The 21,400-nt window shown below is 42.0% G+C and overlaps 3 protein-coding genes across 4 annotated transcripts; 2 read left to right on the top strand and 1 right to left on the bottom strand.

Moving 5' to 3' along the window:
- The first annotated feature begins 35 nt into the window (after nucleotides 1-35).
- ybey (ybeY metalloendoribonuclease) lies at nucleotides 36-2,434 on the top strand. The gene is made up of 4 exons (XM_076746965.1): nucleotides 36-652; nucleotides 830-961; nucleotides 1,263-1,331; nucleotides 1,437-2,434. The coding sequence occupies exons 1-4, from the start codon at nucleotides 443-445 to the stop codon at nucleotides 1,530-1,532; spliced, it is 507 nt and encodes a 168-aa protein (XP_076603080.1). The 5' UTR covers nucleotides 36-442; the 3' UTR covers nucleotides 1,533-2,434.
- usp37 (ubiquitin specific peptidase 37) lies at nucleotides 1,777-15,100 on the bottom strand. 2 transcript variants are annotated; one of them, XM_076746963.1, is made up of 24 exons: nucleotides 14,929-15,100; nucleotides 13,159-13,387; nucleotides 12,150-12,300; nucleotides 10,727-10,815; nucleotides 10,519-10,634; nucleotides 10,106-10,183; nucleotides 9,740-9,828; nucleotides 9,472-9,565; nucleotides 9,185-9,340; nucleotides 8,699-8,830; nucleotides 8,397-8,520; nucleotides 7,824-8,071; nucleotides 7,575-7,692; nucleotides 7,318-7,397; nucleotides 6,994-7,158; nucleotides 6,721-6,774; nucleotides 6,339-6,486; nucleotides 6,035-6,254; nucleotides 5,584-5,750; nucleotides 5,158-5,218; nucleotides 4,668-4,783; nucleotides 4,440-4,509; nucleotides 3,780-3,918; nucleotides 1,777-3,542 (listed from the first exon to the last, which is right to left on the bottom strand). In XM_076746963.1, the coding sequence occupies exons 2-24, from the start codon at nucleotides 13,330-13,332 to the stop codon at nucleotides 3,455-3,457; spliced, it is 2,877 nt and encodes a 958-aa protein (XP_076603078.1). In that variant the 5' UTR covers nucleotides 13,333-13,387; nucleotides 14,929-15,100; the 3' UTR covers nucleotides 1,777-3,454. The 2 variants fall into 2 exon arrangements, with proteins under 2 accessions (XP_076603078.1, XP_076603077.1); XM_076746962.1 differs by having other exon boundaries at nucleotides 10,519-10,652; nucleotides 14,929-15,094.
- Nucleotides 15,101-15,164: 64 nt separating this feature from the next.
- Nucleotides 15,165-20,054, top strand: LOC143330995 (CCR4-NOT transcription complex subunit 9-like). The gene is made up of 8 exons (XM_076747806.1): nucleotides 15,165-15,555; nucleotides 16,294-16,479; nucleotides 16,605-16,720; nucleotides 16,853-16,962; nucleotides 17,069-17,178; nucleotides 17,434-17,532; nucleotides 17,662-17,753; nucleotides 18,951-20,054. Exons 1-8 carry the CDS (start codon nucleotides 15,538-15,540, stop codon nucleotides 19,117-19,119), a joined length of 900 nt encoding a protein of 299 aa, XP_076603921.1. The 5' UTR covers nucleotides 15,165-15,537; the 3' UTR covers nucleotides 19,120-20,054.
- Nucleotides 20,055-21,400: the final 1,346 nt, after the last annotated feature.

The following is a 21,400-nucleotide window of genomic DNA, read 5'->3' as shown; positions in this document are numbered from 1 at the left end:
TTCAAATAGTTTCCAATATCCGCTTCCGGTCCGACAACTCTAATGGTCCCCGCTCAAAGCAAAATTCCGTTCCGTGACCGCCAACGCTGTGACCACCCCACTGCTCGAATGGGATTTGAACGGACAGGCAGCCACTCTCCACAAACAGCAGAATATGTTTAATTTCTTCCCATTATATTGGCATTTCCACACAACCAAGAGAAAGCTTTCATAGTCGGTTTCGGATAACTGGACATGTCGATTCTGCCGGACGCGTCACCTTGAATTCTGCCTGCCCGGTAATGGCCTCGCGACCAGTACAAAACTGACCGACTGTTCTGGTAACCTTACCGTCACGGAATTACTGAAACCAGCTGTCGCTGGAGGTGGGTTAGTCTAAACTCTCACCTATGTCTCAGTATTTTTTTAATAGCCGTTTTCTGTTTTTACGCCGAATTTTAAAATGGGAGTAGTACTGCGGAACCTCCAGAAGGTGGTGCCTCTTCGCCGCGCCAGGCTGCGCAGGGACGTTGACACGCTGAGACACATACTGGGCGTCCAGAAATTTGACCTGGGCATCATTTGCGTGGATAACCATAGGATTCAGCAAATCAATAGCATATACAGGAAGAAAAATGTGCCTACGGATGTCCTCTCGTTTCCATTCTACGAGGTAATTATGACTACATGTTAATATATGACTATAATACTTAACTATAACCGCTGATAAAGCTGTTTTCCCTTTAATAAGAAGAACAACTAGAATTTGATGGCACTAGAGTTGACAACACTGCTGATTTTCATTGTTTGACCTCTGTAAATAATTGAAATGGTACTTCTGTGTTTTTAGGACCTGAGACCCGGTAAGATGCCTTGTCCCCTTCACAGAGACGAGCAGAACCTTGGGGACATTTTCTTGGGAGTGGAGTTTGTGATGAAGCAGTGTCAGGAGGAATCCTTAGATCTGCATGGAGCCCTCACCGTGAGTAACCTGAGCACCTCAGTCAGTGATGCGGGCTGTTGATCAGGGCCTCACCTAATGATTGTTTGAATTGTCAATTAATCTGTCAATCATTTCCTCCATTAATCAGTTAGTTGTTTGGTCTATAAGATGTCAGAAAATGGCAAAAATTGTCCATCAGTGTTTCTCAAAGCGTGTCCACAACCCAAACATACTGTTTACTCTCATAAAGGAGGAAAGACTCAAAAGAACTCCTGAGGTATGACTTCCACCTTGCCGTCTATGTTTGCGGTAACATTTGTTCCTTTGCCTCATGTTTCAGGTCATCACTGCACACGGTATCTGTCACCTGTTGGGCTACAGACACGAGACGGAGGAAGAGTGGACGGAGGTTTGTGTGGACGTTACGCGTTTTAGATGTGTGTGATTCGGTGCCGATGAGGTCTATGAATATTTGTCACAACCACATGTTTAAACATGCTTCATGTGTTTCCAGATGCTGCAGAAGGAAAGCTACATTCTCAGTGAGTACAACAGACTCACAGGGAGACATCTGGAGCCACTGACCAAGAGATGCACTCAGGACAGGTGACAGCGACCGGTCGTCCGTTAACGTCACACTTGCACTTGGTACACTGTGGTGCTCGATTTTGTTATTTGTGATCCCGTAACCAGGTGGACCACTGTTTGAATAAACTGCTGTTCTATTCATTCCCTCATTCATACACATGCACCGGCTGCCGTCTCCTCCAGTCAGTGTGCAGCAGTGTGACTCTGGATATCCTTTTCAAACACTGCATGTGAGAGTTTTAAAACATCAAATTAAAGAGTCTGTGCACTTTCACTGTAATATTTTATTAAAATCTGCTTTAGGAAGAGTCAGTTGTGTATGAAGGGTAGAAAAGCTTTTCATTTTTACTTCACAAATACATGATACCCTCTTTACACTGCATGTGGGACAGGGTGTTCAGGAAATGTTTCAGAAATCCAAATCCAATGGATATTAAAAAAAAAGAGAGAGAAAGACAGAATTAGTCTTTTTTCATCTGTCAATCAGGTGTGCATTCATAGTGCAACAGAATACTGTACCTCCAGGAGTCAGCGTATAATAATGCTCACCTCCTAAAACCCAACTATAAAGGACAGGATATCAAGAATATCTTACTCGGTCCATATTGAGTCTTTATTACCTATATTTTATAATGCTATATTATAGATTTCCTTGTGTCAGGAGTTGAGGAAATAATGTGGTCTGAATAAGTCCAGCAGACACTGGTGTACTAAAACGTGACTTCAATTTTACAGTGGCAGCAAAAGAGACTTACAACCAGTTTCTGGTATTGGAACCAGTACAGAAATAACAAAATACTTCCTTTAGCTCCATTCTACAAGCAAGCCGGCCTGATTGGAACTAGTCGAACAGCGTTAGCAGAGGTCTAAGGTGTTAATGCTGTATACTGGCCTTAAAGATGGTGAAATAAAAGACATTACGGCATAGCTAGCTTCCCTGGTGATCTAGTATTAATGACTTCTATTTGCCGTGGCGTATCTTGACCGTTTAATTAAGATAAAAATCAACCCTATGCTGCAATAAATAGAAAATCTTGGCTTTTTATAAAGGAATATCTGACTTACACATTGTTGACAAACATATTCAAAAACAACAAGGTTGTGCAACATTCAAAGTAAAGCTTGTATACATATTTATAAAAGTTTTCTTGGGAGGCACAAGGTCAAAACCCCAAAAGATTAAAGTGGGCTTTACTGAGAAAAGCTCAGTAAAAAACAGGCTTTGTTATTATTGAGCTTCCAGGTTTTTTTTGTTTTTTTTTTTTTTTCCAAATCTATAATATGGAGACAGTCACACACAAATTAGTTCATAAGTCAAGCACAAAAAGCAGCTGGGCAAACATCCACACACTCTGTGATAGAAAGCAGATTCTGAATTGGCCAGTTTGTGCCAGAACATAAATATTGCACCAAATGTACCCGCTAAATACAACAACCCTCTAACTCTATAATAGCTTATACTCCAACATAGAATATATCTTTATTTAGTTCATATGGGAAATAAAGGGTCTGCAAAACATACAATTCTTGAAGCACCAGTAGCATCTGGTGTTTGATAGTTGCTTTGAAGTGAAAGTCTGAATGAATGGCATTGAAGTTGAAAGAAATATAAGAAACAAAGACAAAAACTTTACAAAACAGTTGTTTGATAAAATCATAGCAAAGAAAAAACTCCAGCCCCAAAAACATGGAGGCAAAATTTGATCCACTCAACATTTTTAACTGCATTTCTGGTATCTTAAAGAGTCTAGACAGTTTAGCATCTGTGTTGGCATTTACAGGTGCTAATTTAGCAGGCCATTTAGTAATTTGTCGAGGAAAAGAAGTGCCTGAAGACGACCAAAAAAGGACGGCAATCAGTAGTAGTCAAGGCTGTTTGGAGAAGAACTCTGTCTACCGAGGCTCAGCTGTGGATGTGTGGGTGGCGGTACACAGATGAAGCACTCAGAGGGGCTGCAGGACGTTCCTTCCTGCCTCTGAAGTGGTGCTGGCTCCAGATCGCTCCATTTCAGACAACTGCTCAAACACGTCCCTGAACGCACACAAGATAAGAGCAAGCCAGTGTGTCAGAGCCAGCTCATGCACATGAACACAAACACAGTCAAAATGGCTGAATGTGGTTTACACAAAGACACACAACGATATGGAAAACAAATACAGCCTCAGAGCCATTAAAACAAAGGAAAAAATCAAAGACGCTGCTCACAAGTGCTACACGGACGTAAGACAGAGCTGATTCGAGACACATCTGGTTCTTCTGCCAACTCACTTGTGCATGTAGAAGAAGATGTATCCACTGCGGTCGCGGTCTCGCTGGACGGCTGCCTCCTGCGTGCGCGACACGTCCAGGTCATTGTAGGTCAGCCATGACTGCTTCTTCATGTCATACACGTCACTGATGTAATGGCCTGGAAAATATGGTATGCTTGAGGTAGGCGGGACATCATTCCAACCAAAACTACAGCAGGTGATTTAACTAGCGTGCTAAATGTTGCGCAGCAGCAAGTGTGAGGAAACCAGCTTAGAGTGTCGGCAGCAGGTCTGATGATGAATCTGTCAGCTCGTCAAAAGACTTGTAGTGTAAACTGTGATGATGCTTCCCAGGGGAGAGGAGTTGCATCACAGTGTAAATATCAGGTCAGGCAATATGTGACACAACACATGAAGTCAATGTGTTTATTATATGCAACCATCACTAAGACCAAAGATTGAAATGCACTACTTGTGTCTCTTAACACACAAAATCACTGTGCTGCTCAGGTTTTATGAGCAGACATTCAGTTTGACACCTCCAATGGTTTTCACTAGTGTGACATTTTTTTGTGGTAGCTGTAAAACACTGCCTATGAAGACATTTGCATAAATGTTGCGATGAAGAGTTTATCTGCACTGCAGACAGAAACACAATCGCACACAGATGCTTGCTCACCGGAGGAGGAGCTGCTCCCGATGTGGCTGACGACACTGATGAGTCTAAAAGAGTTGGCCAAGTCTCCGCTCTGTGGATTACAGCGTTTAGGAGCAGGTTACTATGAATTCAACTGGTACAGTGTATCCAACGTATACTGTTTACTATTAGCACAGCTAGAACGATTTAGCAGGGCTACGTGTTTAAAACCACGGGGCAGACGCTGTGTGGCAGCAGGATGTGAACTACCTCCGCGTTCCTCTTCAGGTTCTCGGCCTCTGCTTCAGTGTACTCCATGTCCAGCACGTCCTCGTTGCCAGAGTCGTCATCAGAGCACAGCAGCTCAGGCAGAGAGTTGTTAAACTCTGTTAAAAGAGAAGGAGACACTGATACTGGTCCGGGATTTCTGTCGCTCAGTGAGTCTGAAAAAACCATGACTTTATGTGCTCTGAGCAAATACTCCACATCATGTCTGATAAAGTTTTGCTTTGCACTGGTGTTGTCAACCTGGTGTCTCTCACTTGTGTAAAAAGGCAAATCAGCGTGAAAAATGAGAGGAAAGTGCAGTGAATTTGTGAGGTAGGCCAGTCAGACTGAACTGCCTCCATCACGACTTTAACACACTCAAACAGCCGTCAGCTGTCTACTGCCAATAGTGCCTGGCACACACACGCAAGAAACATCAGCCAAAGATGCTCAATGTGATTATCAAGGCCCGTGAGCCAGTTCTGGTTCATACCTTGCAAACTGAGCTCAGTGGCCCTCTTCAGATCATCATCCTCTCTCATTTCTTGGGCTTCCTGTATGGTGTAAGGTGGAGACAAGTTATTAGATTACTTAGTATAGTTTTAGTGCAAGAATTCCAAAAATTGTGTTTTCACTGAGGTCATGTCTGCTGGGTGTTTACAGGAATAGTTCAGATTTTTTATAGTGGAGCTGTATGAATACTAAGCGCATCACCTACAGTGGGTGGTGGTCAGCACGCCCCCCAGTTTGGAGAAGCAGACGGTACCCACATGGAAGCAAAGACGGAAGACATATTGTACCACCCCACTTCAAAAACCATGAACCATGGCTCTGGTGCTATGATATAGTGTTTAGATGCAGCACCATTGCTCCATTCTCAAGAAAAGCCCTGCAGATGTCACGTGGCCTTTAATCTTACATGCTCCTGGAGGCTCTGGGCCAGGGCCTGCTGTAGCTCCTGTTCTTCCCTCTCCTGATCCAGACTGTACTGCTGGACCCAATCCAGTTCTCCCTGCTGCTGCACACCCTCTGGAGTCTGGTTCTCCTTATTCTCATCCATGGTCAAGTCCAGAGAATCCAGCACATCTAAGCAAGATCAACACACATACAGGTCAGTTAACCTCATACTTAAACACATATGAAGTAATCCCCACTTGGACACCCATGATAATGACAGTGTTGTCTTGCTTAGGACTTCAGCCAGCAGAGTTTTTGTTTTTTCAGAAAACCACATCATTTTTAAGCAGCATGTACAAGCAAGACAAGTGACGGATGCAGAATGAGTAAATACATTTTACCATGTTAGGCTCATTCTGTACAATCCCTCTTTATAGAGTTCAGAAACCCATCTGAGAGTCGTAGCCTCGTACCTGCAGGCTGTTTGGTGTCTGTTTCCAGCAGATCTGTATGATAGGCCAGGTCATGGGCATCTGTGTCCCCAAAGCCTGTGTCGGGGCTGCTGGTTGGCTCATCCTCCAGAGGGGGTGGGGCAGAGAGCCCGGCTTCTTGTCGACTCATCTCAAGCACGGCTGCCAGCATTTCGTCATCATTTATGCCACTGAAGTCCGCTGAATCTATTGTTGCTCTCCGCTGGAAACACATAAAACAGTTCCAACACAGCACCAGAGACAGAAAAGGGGGCTGAATCATAACTGTCTGTCAGCAAGCGCTCACCTCTTCCGGTCGGTCGTCGTCGTCAGGCAGGCAGCTGCTGAGGCGTCGCTTGCGGCTCGCGCTCACCTTTCTGTTCGGCTCTTCTTCGCTGTCAGAGTCCACGATGATGGAGGTGCAGCTGGAGTTGGCCACTTTCCCTCCGATCCTTCTACACACAGTCAATTTCAGGGATTACATTTACAAGCAAAATGCAAAAGCAAAATCTTAAGTTCTTTTTTGTCATCCAATATGTGACAGATTTTATCAAGGAGGCTGAGCACAGAACAAGTCGGAGCCCACTTGGGAGTTGAGAGCTGGCCGGTGTAAATTTAACACTTCCTTCTTTTTCTCTGTTTCACACACTACAATTATGTGAAAGTCTTGCAGAATTAGCTGTACTTACCGGAGCGGTGCTGTGGAGGAGTTGATTAACGGTGATGTTTTGAGTGTTCTGGACCTTTGAGAACAACAAAGAAACATTTAGAGGTGTAATTGTTTGCTGCTACTTCATTAACCATCATCTCTCTGCCAATGAGGCCACAGCTAATGGATCCAGGTCAACTGCACAGCTTTTACTTAAAACACGACTGAATCGCTCAACAGCTCAGGATGTAATTACCCACACAGTGAAGAATTTCTTCATGCATTTTATTTGAGGGTGTTTAGGATGTCTTACATGGAGGCTTGGGAACTCCAGCCGAGACTAATAGGGGGACGCGTGGATTCGGTGCAGTGGGACAGCAGGGTCAGGTATCGGGGAATCACCACCTGCTGCCCCAGCTTGCTGTTCAGAGACAGCTGGGCGTTAAAGCTGTACCTCTTCAGGTGTAGGATGAGCACTCTGTGGGGAAAAAAGACGCATCAGCAATCCAAAAGTAACTGGCTTCTTTTACTCTTGTGATCAACTGCCGTGATTCTAATTGTGGCTGAACACCTGCTTTACATACTGTATGTGCAAAATGCAGCAAGCTTTCCCTCTCAGCAGTGTATGTGTGGATACCTGGGCAGTTTGCTGAATTTATGCGTGACAGTCGCTGCTTTCCCATTGCACTTTTCACACGAGTACTCAATTTCCTCCATCTGTGAAAGGAAAACATAACTCACCATTACAAATACCATCACATATTCAAATGGTTTATATCAAGTTGAAGGCTGTTTGATTTCAAAAGAAATAAAACAAGCTGAGAGAGAAAGTGGTCAAAGATGAACCTTTCATAGAATTGATCAGAATTATAGCCTGTTTAGGCAAAGACTCACCCTAAAAAAGAGATCCAGAGAATCCTGGATAGAGCGAAGAGGGAGGGTTTTCTTCCTGCGCGGTAGGTCGATGGACAAGTCATTGAACTGCTCTCGTTTGGTCACCACCTCGCCACAGCTGCACAACAAAAGGAAGGTGTAACCTGCCATTTGTTTTCTCCAGAACCACTAACACTTCAGGCAAATACATTAAAAAGAAGACACATTGCAGGGACAAATTCAGACTATCAAGCAGGAGACAGGCCTCACCCTTTGCAGATGATGGTGTGCTGCACCTCAAATTCCATGTTGACCGCCACAGGGCAGGTGTAGATGCGGGAGGTGTCCACCTCTTCACCAGGCTCTGTCTTGGCTGCAGAGGACGTTGCCTCCTGGCCATTCTCAGCCACCACAGAGGACGACGAGGACGCTGCAGCTTCATTTGTCCAGCTCTTGTTCATCTTCTCCACATCGTCCTTCAACTGGTCCAAACACTGGCTCAGGAACTCATGAGCATCCTGGTAAACATTGTGATATGTATCAACTCAACTGAGCACAATAAATAAATATAAGAGCAAGAATACGCACAGATGGGTGACAAATATTTTAAGAACTGCTTCATTTTATGTGTTTTTATATTTGTAGATACTTCAGGTGTTTTTTTTCTGCTTGACCTTTGAGCTGAAGCAGGTAAGAGCTTTACAAAAACTTATTTTTTCTGGAAACATACACAGCATGACGCCATCTCTAACAACAGCACAAAGTCTTGTCTATTCAGATACTTTCACAAAGTACCAGTAGACCACAACTACTGTGAACTGTAGATTCTGTAGGGGATCTTACATTCTGCATGTTTCCAGAGAAACGCTCCGCTGTGGAGGAGATGGCACTCTTCACTTTCCTCAAGAGGTCCTTTTTCGTCTCTGGACAGCCCACGTCCTTCTTGACCATAAGGTGAGCAAAACGCCTGCAGGAAGCAAATATATCACAGATTAATGTAAAACCTTCAAAAAGCAGTGTCATAAACTTGCTACAAGCACATTTAAGAAGGTTTTGACAAAGAGGTTCACTAGCAGAGCACATGAAGGAATAATTTTCCACAGAGGCATCATAAATCACAGCGTTTACATAGCCGGATGCCGTACCTCAGCAATGCGTTGATGGGCACCTTCTTCCATGGGATGCTCTGCCTCAGCATGTCATTGGAGAAGGAGGGGAGGCTGAAGAGGGACTGCAGGATGGCGTTCATGTAGCAAGTGTTGCCCAAGTTGGAGAATCTGCAGAATGTCAATGAAAGGATTAAAACAACGGATGACAACAAAACAAAATACATATCATGCCGTGAATCTAGATAACAGGCCTTCTGACACTGTACCCTTCCCAGGACTTACAGACACATGGCTTTCATGATGTTTATGTTTGAAAGCATTAAAGCAAAACAGCCTCTTGGAGACCTTTTCTTTTTTTCTTTCTTGATTATAGCTATGAAACAAGAGGGTATGAAACAGCTTTCTGATTTCCCTTGTGAGTCATTTCAGTTCCCAATCTCCAAAGTAACTGCAATCTCGTCTCTACACATAGACCAACTGCTTATGCTCACATTGAGTGCAGCCCATCTGGCTTATTCTTACCCTTGCAGGGGGGGCTGAGGCTGAGCCAGAGCGGAAGGCCTCTGCTTGTTCCAGCCACTGTAGTCCAGAGAAGGGCGCACCTTCTTGAAAGGAGTCGAGTGATTGGGCAGCATGAGGCTTCTCTTGACTGTGGTGCTCTGTGCTGTGCTGGACGGTCTGGCGAGGGTTAAGTTTTAGTAAAGAGTACAGATATGAATCACTAGCTCTATCGCAATTTAACGCGTCAACTTAACAATTTTTCTGTTCAATCTGCGTCCATGTAACACTGCATCACTGTGGAAACTCACCTGTCCAGGAAAGAGTGACTCTGGCTGTAGTCTTTAGTCACAGATCGGCTGCCGTAGAATGACGTTGGCTGAAGGGGAGTTGAACCCAGTGGAGCTGAGGGGAAGGATAAACGTGTGGTGAAACATCAAGTCAGTTTGAGGTATGAATATGAGGGCAGCGACAGGAAGTGCTCTAAAATCTCCAGCTCTGCAGATAAATAAGCACATTCAACATGAAGACATAACCAGAGGTATACAGATGGTGTTGACTTTGGGATGTAAAGTTTACCTGAGGTCCTGTTCTCCTCCGCCTGCTTCAGCTTGTCTTTGCAGCTCAGTAGAAACTTCCTGGATGGATCCGAAGTAGCTTTGTTGTTGCTAAAAACATGTATACATATATTTTTTGTTATCTGACTGTGGACAAATTTAGGACAACAACAACAACAAAAAACCCTTTGATTATCGATTTGACTGTCATCACCCATGTACGTAATATTACTTATACTGTATATATTAACATTCTGGCATCTGTCTACCAGATGAGGAGACAGAAAATACCACAGACACAGATACTGAGTCTGCAGAAAGCAGCTCAGTCCATGTGTATCCAGCACCACTACAGTCCAGTCGAGGCAGTGAGGCGTGTTGCTTTTACCTTGAGGAGTCATTTTCCTTGGGGTAGTCCTCAGTCAGGTCACTTTCAGAGTTGAGGAGTCTTTTTCTCTTCTCGCTCCTGAAAAGCAGTGACACATAACAATTCATGTCACAAGCCTGAACTGACCATTCCTAAATTGGAGAGAAAGACCAAAAGACAACACCTAAAAATGACAGGTGTCAAAGTTCTCCTTCAGGAGGACAGCTGCATGCAGGAGGATTACCACAAGGATTAGGGGTCGAGGTTGTAGTCAGTGTAAACAAAAACAATAACTCTTGTTTTACTTCATCAAGAAAACACGGATTGAATCCTGCAGCAAGTTTTTGGAGGCTGAGCCCTCTAGTCATTTAAAAGAGATTGAATTATCTTCACATGACATTATTTACATAGAGTAACATGAGTTTCCATCACACCTATTCTCAGAGAGTCCAGTGCGAGTGGGAGTGGAGGCAGCTCTGCTCGGGCTGCCCAGGGGCTTCCTCTGTGTCGGGTCCTCGCGGCCTTCTGCACTCTGCCGCCTCGGTGTTGTCTGCAAGACGTTAGCAGTCTGGATATTTCAGTGAAATGATTGTGTGCGCTTGTCTAAATGTTCTCAAGTTAAAAATGTGCGTTCTGACTCACCTGTCTCTCCCCTGATGGACTGGTCTCATTTTTCACGGAGCGGTTCCCAAACACACTGAAGTTTGCACTTCCATTGGATGATTTTAAAACTGCAAAATTAAAAATAAGAATTCAGGACAATGAAAGAAAAAGATGCTTTGAACCCTATTTTTGAGTTAGTGGGCTATGAATTCCCTTTCACAAAACACCACCATAATGTTTTACTTCAAGGTAGCGGCCCGCCACAACATCAACATTTAAGACATTTTCTTCTTGGGTTATTTTTATTATTTAAAATGGCAAAATTTTTATTCCACTGTACAGCGCTCAGCCCCTCCTCACCCTGCTCACACACAAACATAAACACAAATTCCTGAATAAAATCTGTCAGAGTCCATGAATGGTTAGCATCATGAACATTTCTGTACATGTTTGCCCAAAATTGATGCATTCAAGTTAACTCTGACCTTTGTTCTTGTCACAACACTGCCAATCTCCTCTTAAAATAACTTATTAACACACACTGAAGGAGCTAGGTGATGCGGATAAATGCGGTCGATCTAAGCCTGTTTAAGTCCAACTGAAGTCACACTTAGTCATCCCTTTTTTGTAGTCAAAAATAAAGTTAATATATTTTTTAAAAGTACTGTTCATTTTTCACTTCTCTATCTTTTTTAAATACACCCACTCTTTCCAGGAGTATCATTCTCTTCTCAGTTGGCTGGAGGGTTTGTTTGCATCTGATTGACAGCAGCCGACCAGCTGCCAGAGTGTCAGTGTTACACCATAGAAAACAAGAGACTAAGTAAACAAACTTGTGTGTTTTTCATTCAAGCACATGGCACAAAGGTGCACACAAACTGTGTATGACAAACATGCAGTGCACGTTCTCCAGCCTTTGCCATCTTTGTCTCAAAAAGATTCAGGGAAAACCGTGAATATGATGTTAGCGGCGTACATTTCCTCTATGAATGTCGCTCATTCAACAAGCTGCGGTGCAGAACAAGATATGTGCTTTTGTTTCAGAGTGAAGAAGGAGACTTAAACAGGAATGCTAATGTGGATTGTTCAAAGTCTGTGGCTCTTGTGTTGTGTTGTTGGTGCAATACTGCTTTATGCAAACTTTTTATTGGTTGTATCAAAATAAGGTCCCCATCTGCATAGATGAATGCCTTACAGTACTCGCTGTCCTATAAAATTTCTTCCAAATTTCTTTCAAATCAACATTACCTTCACATACACAACTAATGCAATTCTGTCAGTAACAAGAATGACTTTACACTTTGCTAAATTATCACTGGATAAACCAAAACACAGACATGACTAACTGTCAACATCACAACTAAGAATTACCTTCCTTTGGTTACCATCCTCTACTTAATCGTGCTGTGTGAACCATCAACAAAGCATTGGAAGTTCTTAAAATAAGTAGAGGTACAATTACTTGTCTTTCCCTGCTTCAGCTTGTCCAGGTATTCTTTAGTCCTCTGAACCAAAGTCGGGGGCATCTTATCCAGGATGATGACGCTGGTGTCCTTCAAAGTCAACATGATTCGAATGGAAGTATGGCCGACGGTCTTCACGTTCTGGTTCAGCTGGTGGAGTTAAAACAAAACAAGATAGTAAAACTAACTCCCTGATTGCAGTTTTTTTTCTTTTGGATGTTTCCCTATTAATAACTACAACTGCATACTGCGGATAACCAATTTGCTACTTCATTAAATAATATTTTTCCCACAAAGCATTTATGACATTTGGAAAATAAGCAGAGCATCATGTGAAAAGGATCCTGGTCCTGGCTCAAACCCAGAAAACTCAGAAGGCACATAGACATGTCAAATCACTCCTGCAGCAGCAGAATCCACTTGCTTTGTATTAACAAATACTTAAACAAGCTTGTGAGCAGACATTTGTTGGTTTGGTTGTGTTGGGATGCCCACCCTAAAGTATTTCCCAGTGATCCACTTTTTTCCCCCTAAACAAACATAACTATGCAGCCTACATGCATTTTCTTCCATGGCATTCTTCTCCGCTTTGGTTTATCCATCTTTGGTTTTAGACACATACATAAACTAATTAGTCTTGTTGGGAAGCTTTTACAGCACTTTCAGTAACATAATAAGTTCTTGTCAACTCCAGTAACGTTATCTTCTCCTCCCCTGTCTTTTGTTTCTTCTGCTCTGTGTGTGGAGGAGTTCACCTCCCCCTCCCCACACCTCACTTGTATTCCAAAAAGTCCCAGGTCATTTGGCAGACACTTTTATCAACACAAATATTAACACAACCTGCCTTTTTATGATATGCCAGTTTGTGTATTGTTTGTTTCTCATACTCTACAAGTCCACAAAAGACAATGCATCAAAAACCAAATTGAACACAGATACTACTTCAGAATTCAAAACAATGTTTTAGCAGCTGCACCCTTTATTGAACTGGTTCAAAATGAACAATACCTGGAATATTTTGGAAGCTCCGCCAGAGCTGAATCGAAGACAGAGGTTGACTTTGTTGTCCTTTTCCAGAATCTCAAAAGTTCCCTCTCTCCATTTGGTGGTGCCCTGTTCGATGCTGGTAAAGCGGATCTTAACAGCACCACCGCTGGAGAGTTTGGGCACTATGGTTGCCATGGCTTACTATCCAGTTGGAGCACTTTGGAGGCTGGGGCTTGTGATCAGACAAATCCTGAACAAGAGGAAAATTAAAATGTGTCAGTACAACTGCCATGTGTCATTTATAACCATTATCTATAGCTAGTCCATACAGAGTAGATTATAAACGAGTCATAAACCGATTAATCAGTCAGTCAATTAATAAGGACGATATCTGGCATTTTAAGATTATCTGCACCGGCCGATGCCTGCACTCATGAGTCTGATGAAACAAAAATGTCTGCAGACATGTCAGAGACAAGGTACATATTTTATTTTCAATTATTTTTCTGTGCTCAAGTGAATAATAAGGAGCATTAAATAAATATTCACTAGGACCAAAACCAAAGATGCTGCTGGGCATTACTATGTGCACTAACTCTGCCTATTTTTGTTTATTAATGTGGGTAAGTTTTACACTTCTGCTCCTTAATTTGTTGCATTTGATCAGATTCAAAAATCAAACAAAAAGAAATCAAGAAGATATGGGCAATATATATCGGCCATTGACCACCCCCTATCTAAATATCAGCATCGTCAATTGAAAAACCCAGGTCGGTGGTCCACTTTTATAAATGCCATGCTTTAACCACATCAGTGCCACCAAAATACTGGAATAACTGCCATTGTTCCGAATAGAGATGATAGGCTGATGAGCCCGATGATGAACCTTAATGATTTCTAATATAATTTACTTTATTAGTCATTGTAAGCACGAAACGATTGAGTCTTGTAACTCTCAGAACCTGCAGCAATAGAAACAAGATCAACAGACAAGACCAATATTATGAGCGCTCTCTATTCAACTATATATAATAAATGAATGTGAAATAGATCATCAGCGCTGATACTGCTCAGCCTATCGAAATGACAGAACGCTTGGAACTTGCTCAGTTTACATTACGTTACTCAAACTAACGTTAACAAAAAAGCAATTAGCTAACGTTAATAACGCAATTAAGCTAGCCCGCTATGGCCACCGCTTCACTACTGAGCGCTTGTTCAAAGTCACAACAAACTCCAAGTTAACCACAAGCAACATATTACAGCAGCTAACACGGGGCGAACATGCTTTAAAAGGCTCATCGTATTATCACAGACGACACACTTGCAGCGAACAGAGGTGAATTTTTACAAAGTCAGGAAACTCACGCCACTTATGTTAGCCGGCTAGCGGTTCCATTAAGAGGCAGTGAAGCCTGGTTTGCATTAGCCATCAAACTAGCCCAATGGCCAATCTGTATCTCGGCAGCAAAGACAGGCGAAGGTGCATGACACGGTGAGACCGGCGCTCGTAACTTCTTCATGTTATTCTGACAAGACGAACAGTCACAAATATATGCATAAACAGCAAAGTTACCAAGAGCCAGCCAGGGTGACACTACAGCCAAGCTGAATGTCTAGGACGCTAATAATGTCGTCCCATCATCTACAGACGTTGAATGGATGGAGGAGGCCGACATTAGCAACTCGGCTAGCAGGCTAGCTGTACCTAGCTAACTGGCTAATTTGCCTGATTGTAATTTGGTGATGGAAACAGTGTCACAGTTTGACTACATCGTCGTAGTTCTTTACCTGTCGATGATATGTGCTCGTCTTGAAACTTTTAAATCACAGTATCGTTTTCGTAGGTCCTCCGAGGACAGAAAGTTTGTTTTGCCGGCATTCACCTGCTCCCCAGTACGTCTGTTGTTGACAGTGGACCCGCACACGACGCCTCGCAGCACTGCGCGATGATGGCGGGAATGTGAAAATTTACAACGGAAATGATAACCGAGAATGGGTACGATGGTCTTCTCGCGATACTTTACGTAATTGTATTTAGGTTACCTCCATTGCTGAACAAAAACTAGCTACCGGATTAACTATGTTGTCTGATATGTAGTGTTCGGTTTTGAGCTCTCTGTGGTGTTATCGACACATATGAATGTGAAAATTGACGTTTTGTTATGCTGTTATCCCAGTGAAGTTGTGTTGCTTGTAATGTTTATGTACGCGCTTACTGGATTCATTTTGTCAAGATAGTGAGCTAGCAGCTAGCTTGGGCTAGCTGCTCGTACTGTGCGTTAGTTACGCCAACTTTGTTTCATTGCAGCCACTTTAGTTTTCCGCTAACGTTACTCCACACTGCAGCTGTTAAAGTAGTTTTTAACAACATATTGGACCAACAAAGAGCTTCAGAGAATGCTGGCGACGGGAGCAGTGAGTATCTAACTTAATAGCATATGTTACTGTACGATACCAACAGTGTTAGCATACATTTTGCACTTTTGTTTCCCTTAAATTGCTTTAAGGTTGTTCAAACCAGCTCATTCAGCACTGCCTGACAGTATCGTAGATGTTTTATTATTATATTCCAACTTTCAGTTGTAGTTTTGTAATATTCACATTGATTGAAATATTTCGACCGAAGCCTCCATTCTATCAAATGACATTCTACGTGTCTTCTACATAAATGTATTCATATTTCACGATATTCAGCCTTACATATGTGGTGTGTTTCGGAACTTAAGGATCTTAAAAGGATCTTAAAAATATATTCTAGCTTCTGGCTTCGAGCTGTGTATGGCTGCACTGTTTGGTAATTGCTTGGTCATTGACTAAGTACAAAATTGATATTTTGGCTGCAGCTTTAGCCAGGTGAATGCATAATAATAATTATAGTGAGGTCTCAGTAAAGCTGCCAATTCATTAAAAGTGACGCCAGGATGAAGCTGTTTGCTATTTATTTCTGAATACCTTTGTCAATCATGTGATTCCATATTGTGGGCATGTCTAGGGTTTACTTAAATAAAATACGTATGTTACATTTTTTTGATAGGCAAAATTGCAAATAATTTCCTCTCTCGGTCCATCATATTGGTATATAGTTAGTATCCAAGGTTTAATTACATGGTGATGATGATTGCATTTGTTGATTATTTTCCCTTCTTTTTACAGGCTGTAACCAATGTCACAGCCCTGGCCCAGGTAGACCGGGAGAAGATATACCAATGGATCAATGAGTTGTCTAGTCCAGAGACCAGAGAAAATGCCTTGCTGGAGCTTAGCAAGAAACGCGAGTCTGTGCCAGACCTGGCACCAATGCTCTGGCACTCCTGTGGCACCATTGCTGCCCTGTTGCAAGTATGGTCCATGTCTCATTCCTAGTTGCATATCACTAATATGTGTTTGTTCATTATATCTGTTGTGTGGCCTTGATGTTAGATTTAACACATTTCTTCCCTCACCATATTTCTTTCTGTTTTTAGGAAATAGTGAACATCTACCCATCTATAAATCCACCTACACTCACGGCTCACCAGTCTAACAGAGTATGCAATGCTTTGGCTCTTCTGCAATGTGTTGCCTCACACCCAGAGACGCGGTAATGGAGAGTTCAGCATAATAAAAAAATTGCAGTTTGTCTTTTAATGCTAGTGATGAGTTAATGGGATGATAGAGTTAATGCTCTTCTGGTCACACATTCAAATGTTTTTCTTTCTTTGTTCCTCATCAGGTCAGCTTTTCTTGCTGCTCACATTCCTCTTTTCCTTTACCCTTTTTTGCACACTGTGAGCAAAACACGGCCGTTTGAGTACCTGCGACTCACCAGCCTCGGAGTCATCGGTAACCTTTACTCCTGCTCAGCCGTTTTATTCCATGATTGAGGTTAATTGCCATAAGACCGTGTCATTATCTTTCTCATCAAGCTGTCTCGTTGTGTTTACTGCAGGTGCCTTGGTGAAAACTGATGAACAAGAAGTGATTAACTTCCTCCTCACCACTGAAATCATCCCGCTGTGTCTCCGCATCATGGAATCAGGGAGTGAGCTCTCCAAGACGGTACTTAACTGTTCCAGCTGCTTTCCGAACAGTCCTCTAACTGACATATTCCCTACCTTGACTGTTGGTATACAGTAATAGTTCCAACCCCTGTTGTAATGTTTTCTCTCTTCATCTGTCTGTTAAACTGTTTAAAGTCGTTTCCTGTCTTAAAAAAAAAAAAAAGAAATTGAAAAAGACCAAATCTTATACCAGCCATTTCTCCCAACCAGCTGCTTTTCATTGAGATTTCTATGCACTCATTTTGTTTGGCAGGTTGCTACTTTCATACTGCAGAAGATCCTGTTGGATGACACAGGACTGGCTTATATATGTCAGACCTATGAACGTTTCTCCCACGTGGCTATGATCCTCGTAAGTATCCCCTGAGAAAGATCTGAATTTTTATTGAATTCACCCTTTGAGTGTCCCTGCACATTTTGACACATTGATTATAAGAGAAGATCCTCTGTCACAGTTTTATTTTCATCTGTTTCTTTGCAGGGCAAAATGGTGCTTCAGCTCTCTAAAGAACCATCAGCTCGTCTGTTGAAGCACGTTGTTCGCTGTTACCTTCGCCTCTCAGATAATCTCAGGTAGGTCTTTTGTAGAGACACAGTATACTGTATGTGGTCACCTCTTTTAACTTTTGTTCTTGACTGAGTAGTGATCTGTGGAAGATGAACTCTCCTGTGACCCTGTACACTTTCATCAGGGTAGAGAATTTGACTGAAATATTTCATGATCAGTCCTTGCCACTAGGAGGAGCCGTGACATAAATACAGTGAGTGGTGACTGTCAGTTAAATGGCTCCTCAGCCTGTGGTTGGATCTTAATGTGTGCACACCAATTGCAGCAATTAATCAACAATCAGAAAATGAATTTGTAAAACCATTCTGATCATGAATTTTCAATGAAGTTCTAAGTATGTGGTGGTTGCAGCCTGGCAATTCTTTTCTCCACTTCATATAATTTTCAACTAATTCTTTTGCCCTTTTCAGCTTCTGGCAGAATCTAAGAAAGCAATTTGAAAATATTGCTTTGAGCTTTTGCAGCTTCTGGTGGGCTATTGCCTCAGAACTAAATATGATATTTCTATGAACTCTAACGTTGTTCAGGGATAAACAGCAGAGACTCCATATCATTCAACGTAGAACACATATTAAATGAGTGAGGGCAGAGTTTAGACTGCTGTCTCGTGAATAAGCTGATCAAAAGATAAGATGTGTTAGAAATTGTCTGATTCTCATCATAGATTTGCTCTTGGGTAATCAGAGCAGCACACTGTAAAGTCAGAAAAGTTTGTCCAAGTAGAGATAAACAGCTCAGTCAGTAACATTAAGATGAGAAAGGAGACAGACATTAGATAATCAACAGGTGGACACAGGTGAGAAAAAATTCTACTTAAATTCTACTATTTGAAGAATGTACTAAGTACACTTTGTACTATTTTTGTTGCCCTCAAGTATCCTGAAGTGTTCTCAAGTAGTCCTTGAGTACCACTTGGGTAACACTTGAGTTAGTGTAAACAGTTGCTAAATTGGCACAACTTTTTACAAACTTTAAATGTGCTGAAGTCCACCATAAGGATTCATGAGCACTCAAAACACACTCGCTGTACAGTTGTATTATATCACCAATGTGTTGTAAATTAAGTGAAATTAAAGTATGCTTTAAGTATGCTAATAGTTTATTATAAAGGACTTGAAAGTAAGTATTTTCTATTACACTGTCACTTTTTATGAAGTACAGAAAAGCACATTGGTTCGTGACATGTGGGATTCCTTCCTCAGAGCCAGAGAAGCCCTGCGTCAGTGTCTGCCAGACCAGCTGAAGGACAGCACCTTCGCCCAGGTGCTGAAGGACGACACCACCACCAAACGCTGGCTGGCACAGCTGGTCAAGAACCTGCAGGAGGGCCAAGTCACCGATGCTCGAGGCATCCCGCTGGCTCCCCAGTGATGGGGACAGAGTGTGTGTTCACAGCTGACACAGAGGGACTCCCTCGTCACTATCTAGATTTTGTATTTTGCCAAATGTGGTGCTAAGACTGCCTGCAAAGTAAAGGACATTATAGAGGAAGAGGGTTTTTTTTTTTTTTTTTTTTTCTCCAAAACAACACGAGGTCACCATCACACCTGAAAATCTGTTTAAAGAGCCAGACTCCGCAGATTTTCATAGCCAATGCTGACATCAATATTTGAGAATAATTTAAATCCAGATAATGATATAATGGCTGGTATTTGTTTATGATGTTAAGTTTTTGGCAGGCACCCTTAAATTAGTGATAAAGAAATGTCTTGGGTAGGAGATTTCACAGTAAAACGACTTCAAAACGACAGCAATATTTAAACAGTAAACTGAAATTTCTGAAATACCAGAAAATGCATTTAACTTGAAATAAGGAAAAAATTACCAAATGTACATTTAAATGCATCCTGTAAATCATTTAATACTGCGGTTAACCACACTGCTGTGTCAACATATCAGCGCTGACGTATCAATGATAAGCCAGCATCTGATGCTAATATCAGCTCTTCCAAATTATCGGTCAGCTCTGGCCTTTTCCCGTTCATCACTGTAACTATTTGTAACATTCCACTTCATCATAGGAGCTGTTATTTTTAGCCTCTTGCATTTCAAATAAGACTTTTTAACCTTCTACATGACTGGTTTTGTCTCTTTTTTTTTTTTTTTTTTTTTTTGCTCAGCCTCTGGACTGATACTGCAGCATATGCAGGCGTTTGGTGACACAGCGGATGTATTTATAGTTTCATGTTTTTACTGGCTTTATATTTGCTGGACCAGTAATACACAAGATTGTTTCTGTCCAGAGTGAAATCTCAGAAGCTGGTCTTGTTGATGATTTTTCATAAATAAACAGTTTTCCACCCAGATTAAGACATTAATTGCCCCTGCGACATTTGGTTCAGTCTTATTCACGGGAAAGACGGAGTGATGCTGATTTTGAAAGACATGTTGGTCTGATGGGAGCCCGTGGCAGAGTTATTCATTGTAGTGTTACAAAGTCTATATGTGTCTATTTCACAACAGTTACACTAAGTATATAAACTATATATACTACAATATGTGTGTACATGGCAATAGAAAATAGTCATTTGAATAAAGAGGCACCTCTAACAAACAGTCCAGCAAAACATTTTCAATTTAAAATGATACAAAAAGCTGCAAATCTTCAAACCCAAAGCTGAGATCAGGAAATCTTTGTTGAAAAACTGACTAAAATGATTAATCCAAACTGTTGCCAATTAATTTCTGCCAACTGATGTTTTCAAGTCTATATTTGAGTCTGGGTTTATCAGATGCAGCAGCTCATCAGTGTTATGATGAGGCGTCATCATCTTTGCTTTAAATTTCAGTCAGTTCTTACATTATTTTTAAATTGGGTTAATCTTTGGCAGTCAGATGAGAAAGTGGCTCACCTGTACTCACTGAGCACTCCATCTAACAGTAGCACAGACTGCACTGATGAGCACTCACTTCCTTTTACCGGAACATTAACAGACTGTTGCCCACATCAGTTCCATTATCCTCGCAGCGGCCGAGATGGACGTCATGCATCGCGGAAACACCTACGCTCAGGCCCTCCATTTGTGAGCAAATCTGATCCCCATGGGAGATGTTCCAGAGTATGCATTGTGTGTTTTTGTCTGTTTACCTTTTAGGAGGAATGAGATACAGGAGCTCGAATCATTACAGGTCCAGGGAACCTTTCAAATGGAAGAGCACATCAGAGTGATGTTTTCATCCACGCCGCAGGCCACTGATATTCACCCATGATTTGTTTACATGTTAAAACAGGTTTGAAGTATAATCACTACATTTTTACATGTGTGTTGGACAGCGGAGAGATGTAAATTAAAGTTGGCATTGTAATAGAAACTGAATCTAAAGTATTGTCTGCCAATCAAGGCTCAGCTCTGCAGCATGTGGCACGCTGCCAAACTCTACAGTCTAGTCCTTCAGCAGTCTTTACTCAGATGACTGCAATCCTCTTATCAGATACCACATTTAGAGTTTTATCAAGTAAAAGAAGTAGAATTATCAAAAAGTGCTTTGCTGACTTGTGATTAATTCTGCAGAGATTTGTTTTTTTTTCATGCACAATACGCACTTTTCATTGTTTTATGAGTTGGCTTCTTTCCAGAACAGAGGAGACCTTTTCCCAGAATTGTGCTCCCCATTATCAGTGCTGATACGGAAACAAGAGTGCCGCTCTGCA

The sequence above is a fragment of the Chaetodon auriga genome, chromosome 13 (genome assembly GCF_051107435.1).
Source record: "Chaetodon auriga isolate fChaAug3 chromosome 13, fChaAug3.hap1, whole genome shotgun sequence".
Classification (NCBI taxonomy): domain Eukaryota; kingdom Metazoa; phylum Chordata; class Actinopteri; order Chaetodontiformes; family Chaetodontidae; genus Chaetodon; species Chaetodon auriga.
Note: the sequence above shows the minus strand (reverse complement) of the source record. Positions and strands in the feature narration are given on the sequence as shown.

Bases quoted from the DNA above. Each gene is read 5' to 3' on its own strand.
- ybey (XM_076746965.1), top strand. From the start codon at position 443: ATGGGAGTAGTACTGCGGAACCTCCAGAAGGTGGTGCCTCTTCGCCGC. The intron at 653-829 runs GTAATTATGACT...CTGTGTTTTTAG, and splicing joins TCTCGTTTCCATTCTACGAG to GACCTGAGACCCGGTAAGAT. The intron at 1,332-1,436 runs GTTTGTGTGGAC...ATGTGTTTCCAG, and splicing joins CGGAGGAAGAGTGGACGGAG to ATGCTGCAGAAGGAAAGCTA.
- usp37 (XM_076746962.1), bottom strand. From the start codon at position 13,332: ATGGCAACCATAGTGCCCAAACTCTCCAGCGGTGGTGCTGTTAAGATC. The intron at 7,159-7,317 runs GTATCCACACAT...TTTTCCCCACAG, and splicing joins AAATTCAGCAAACTGCCCAG to AGTGCTCATCCTACACCTGA. The intron at 6,255-6,338 runs GTGAGCGCTTGC...ATGTGTTTCCAG, and splicing joins ACGACGACCGACCGGAAGAG to CGGAGAGCAACAATAGATTC.
- LOC143330995 (XM_076747806.1), top strand. The intron at 16,963-17,068 runs GTAACCTTTACT...TGTTTACTGCAG, and splicing joins CACCAGCCTCGGAGTCATCG to GTGCCTTGGTGAAAACTGAT. The intron at 17,754-18,950 runs GTAGGTCTTTTG...TTCCTTCCTCAG, and splicing joins CGCCTCTCAGATAATCTCAG to AGCCAGAGAAGCCCTGCGTC.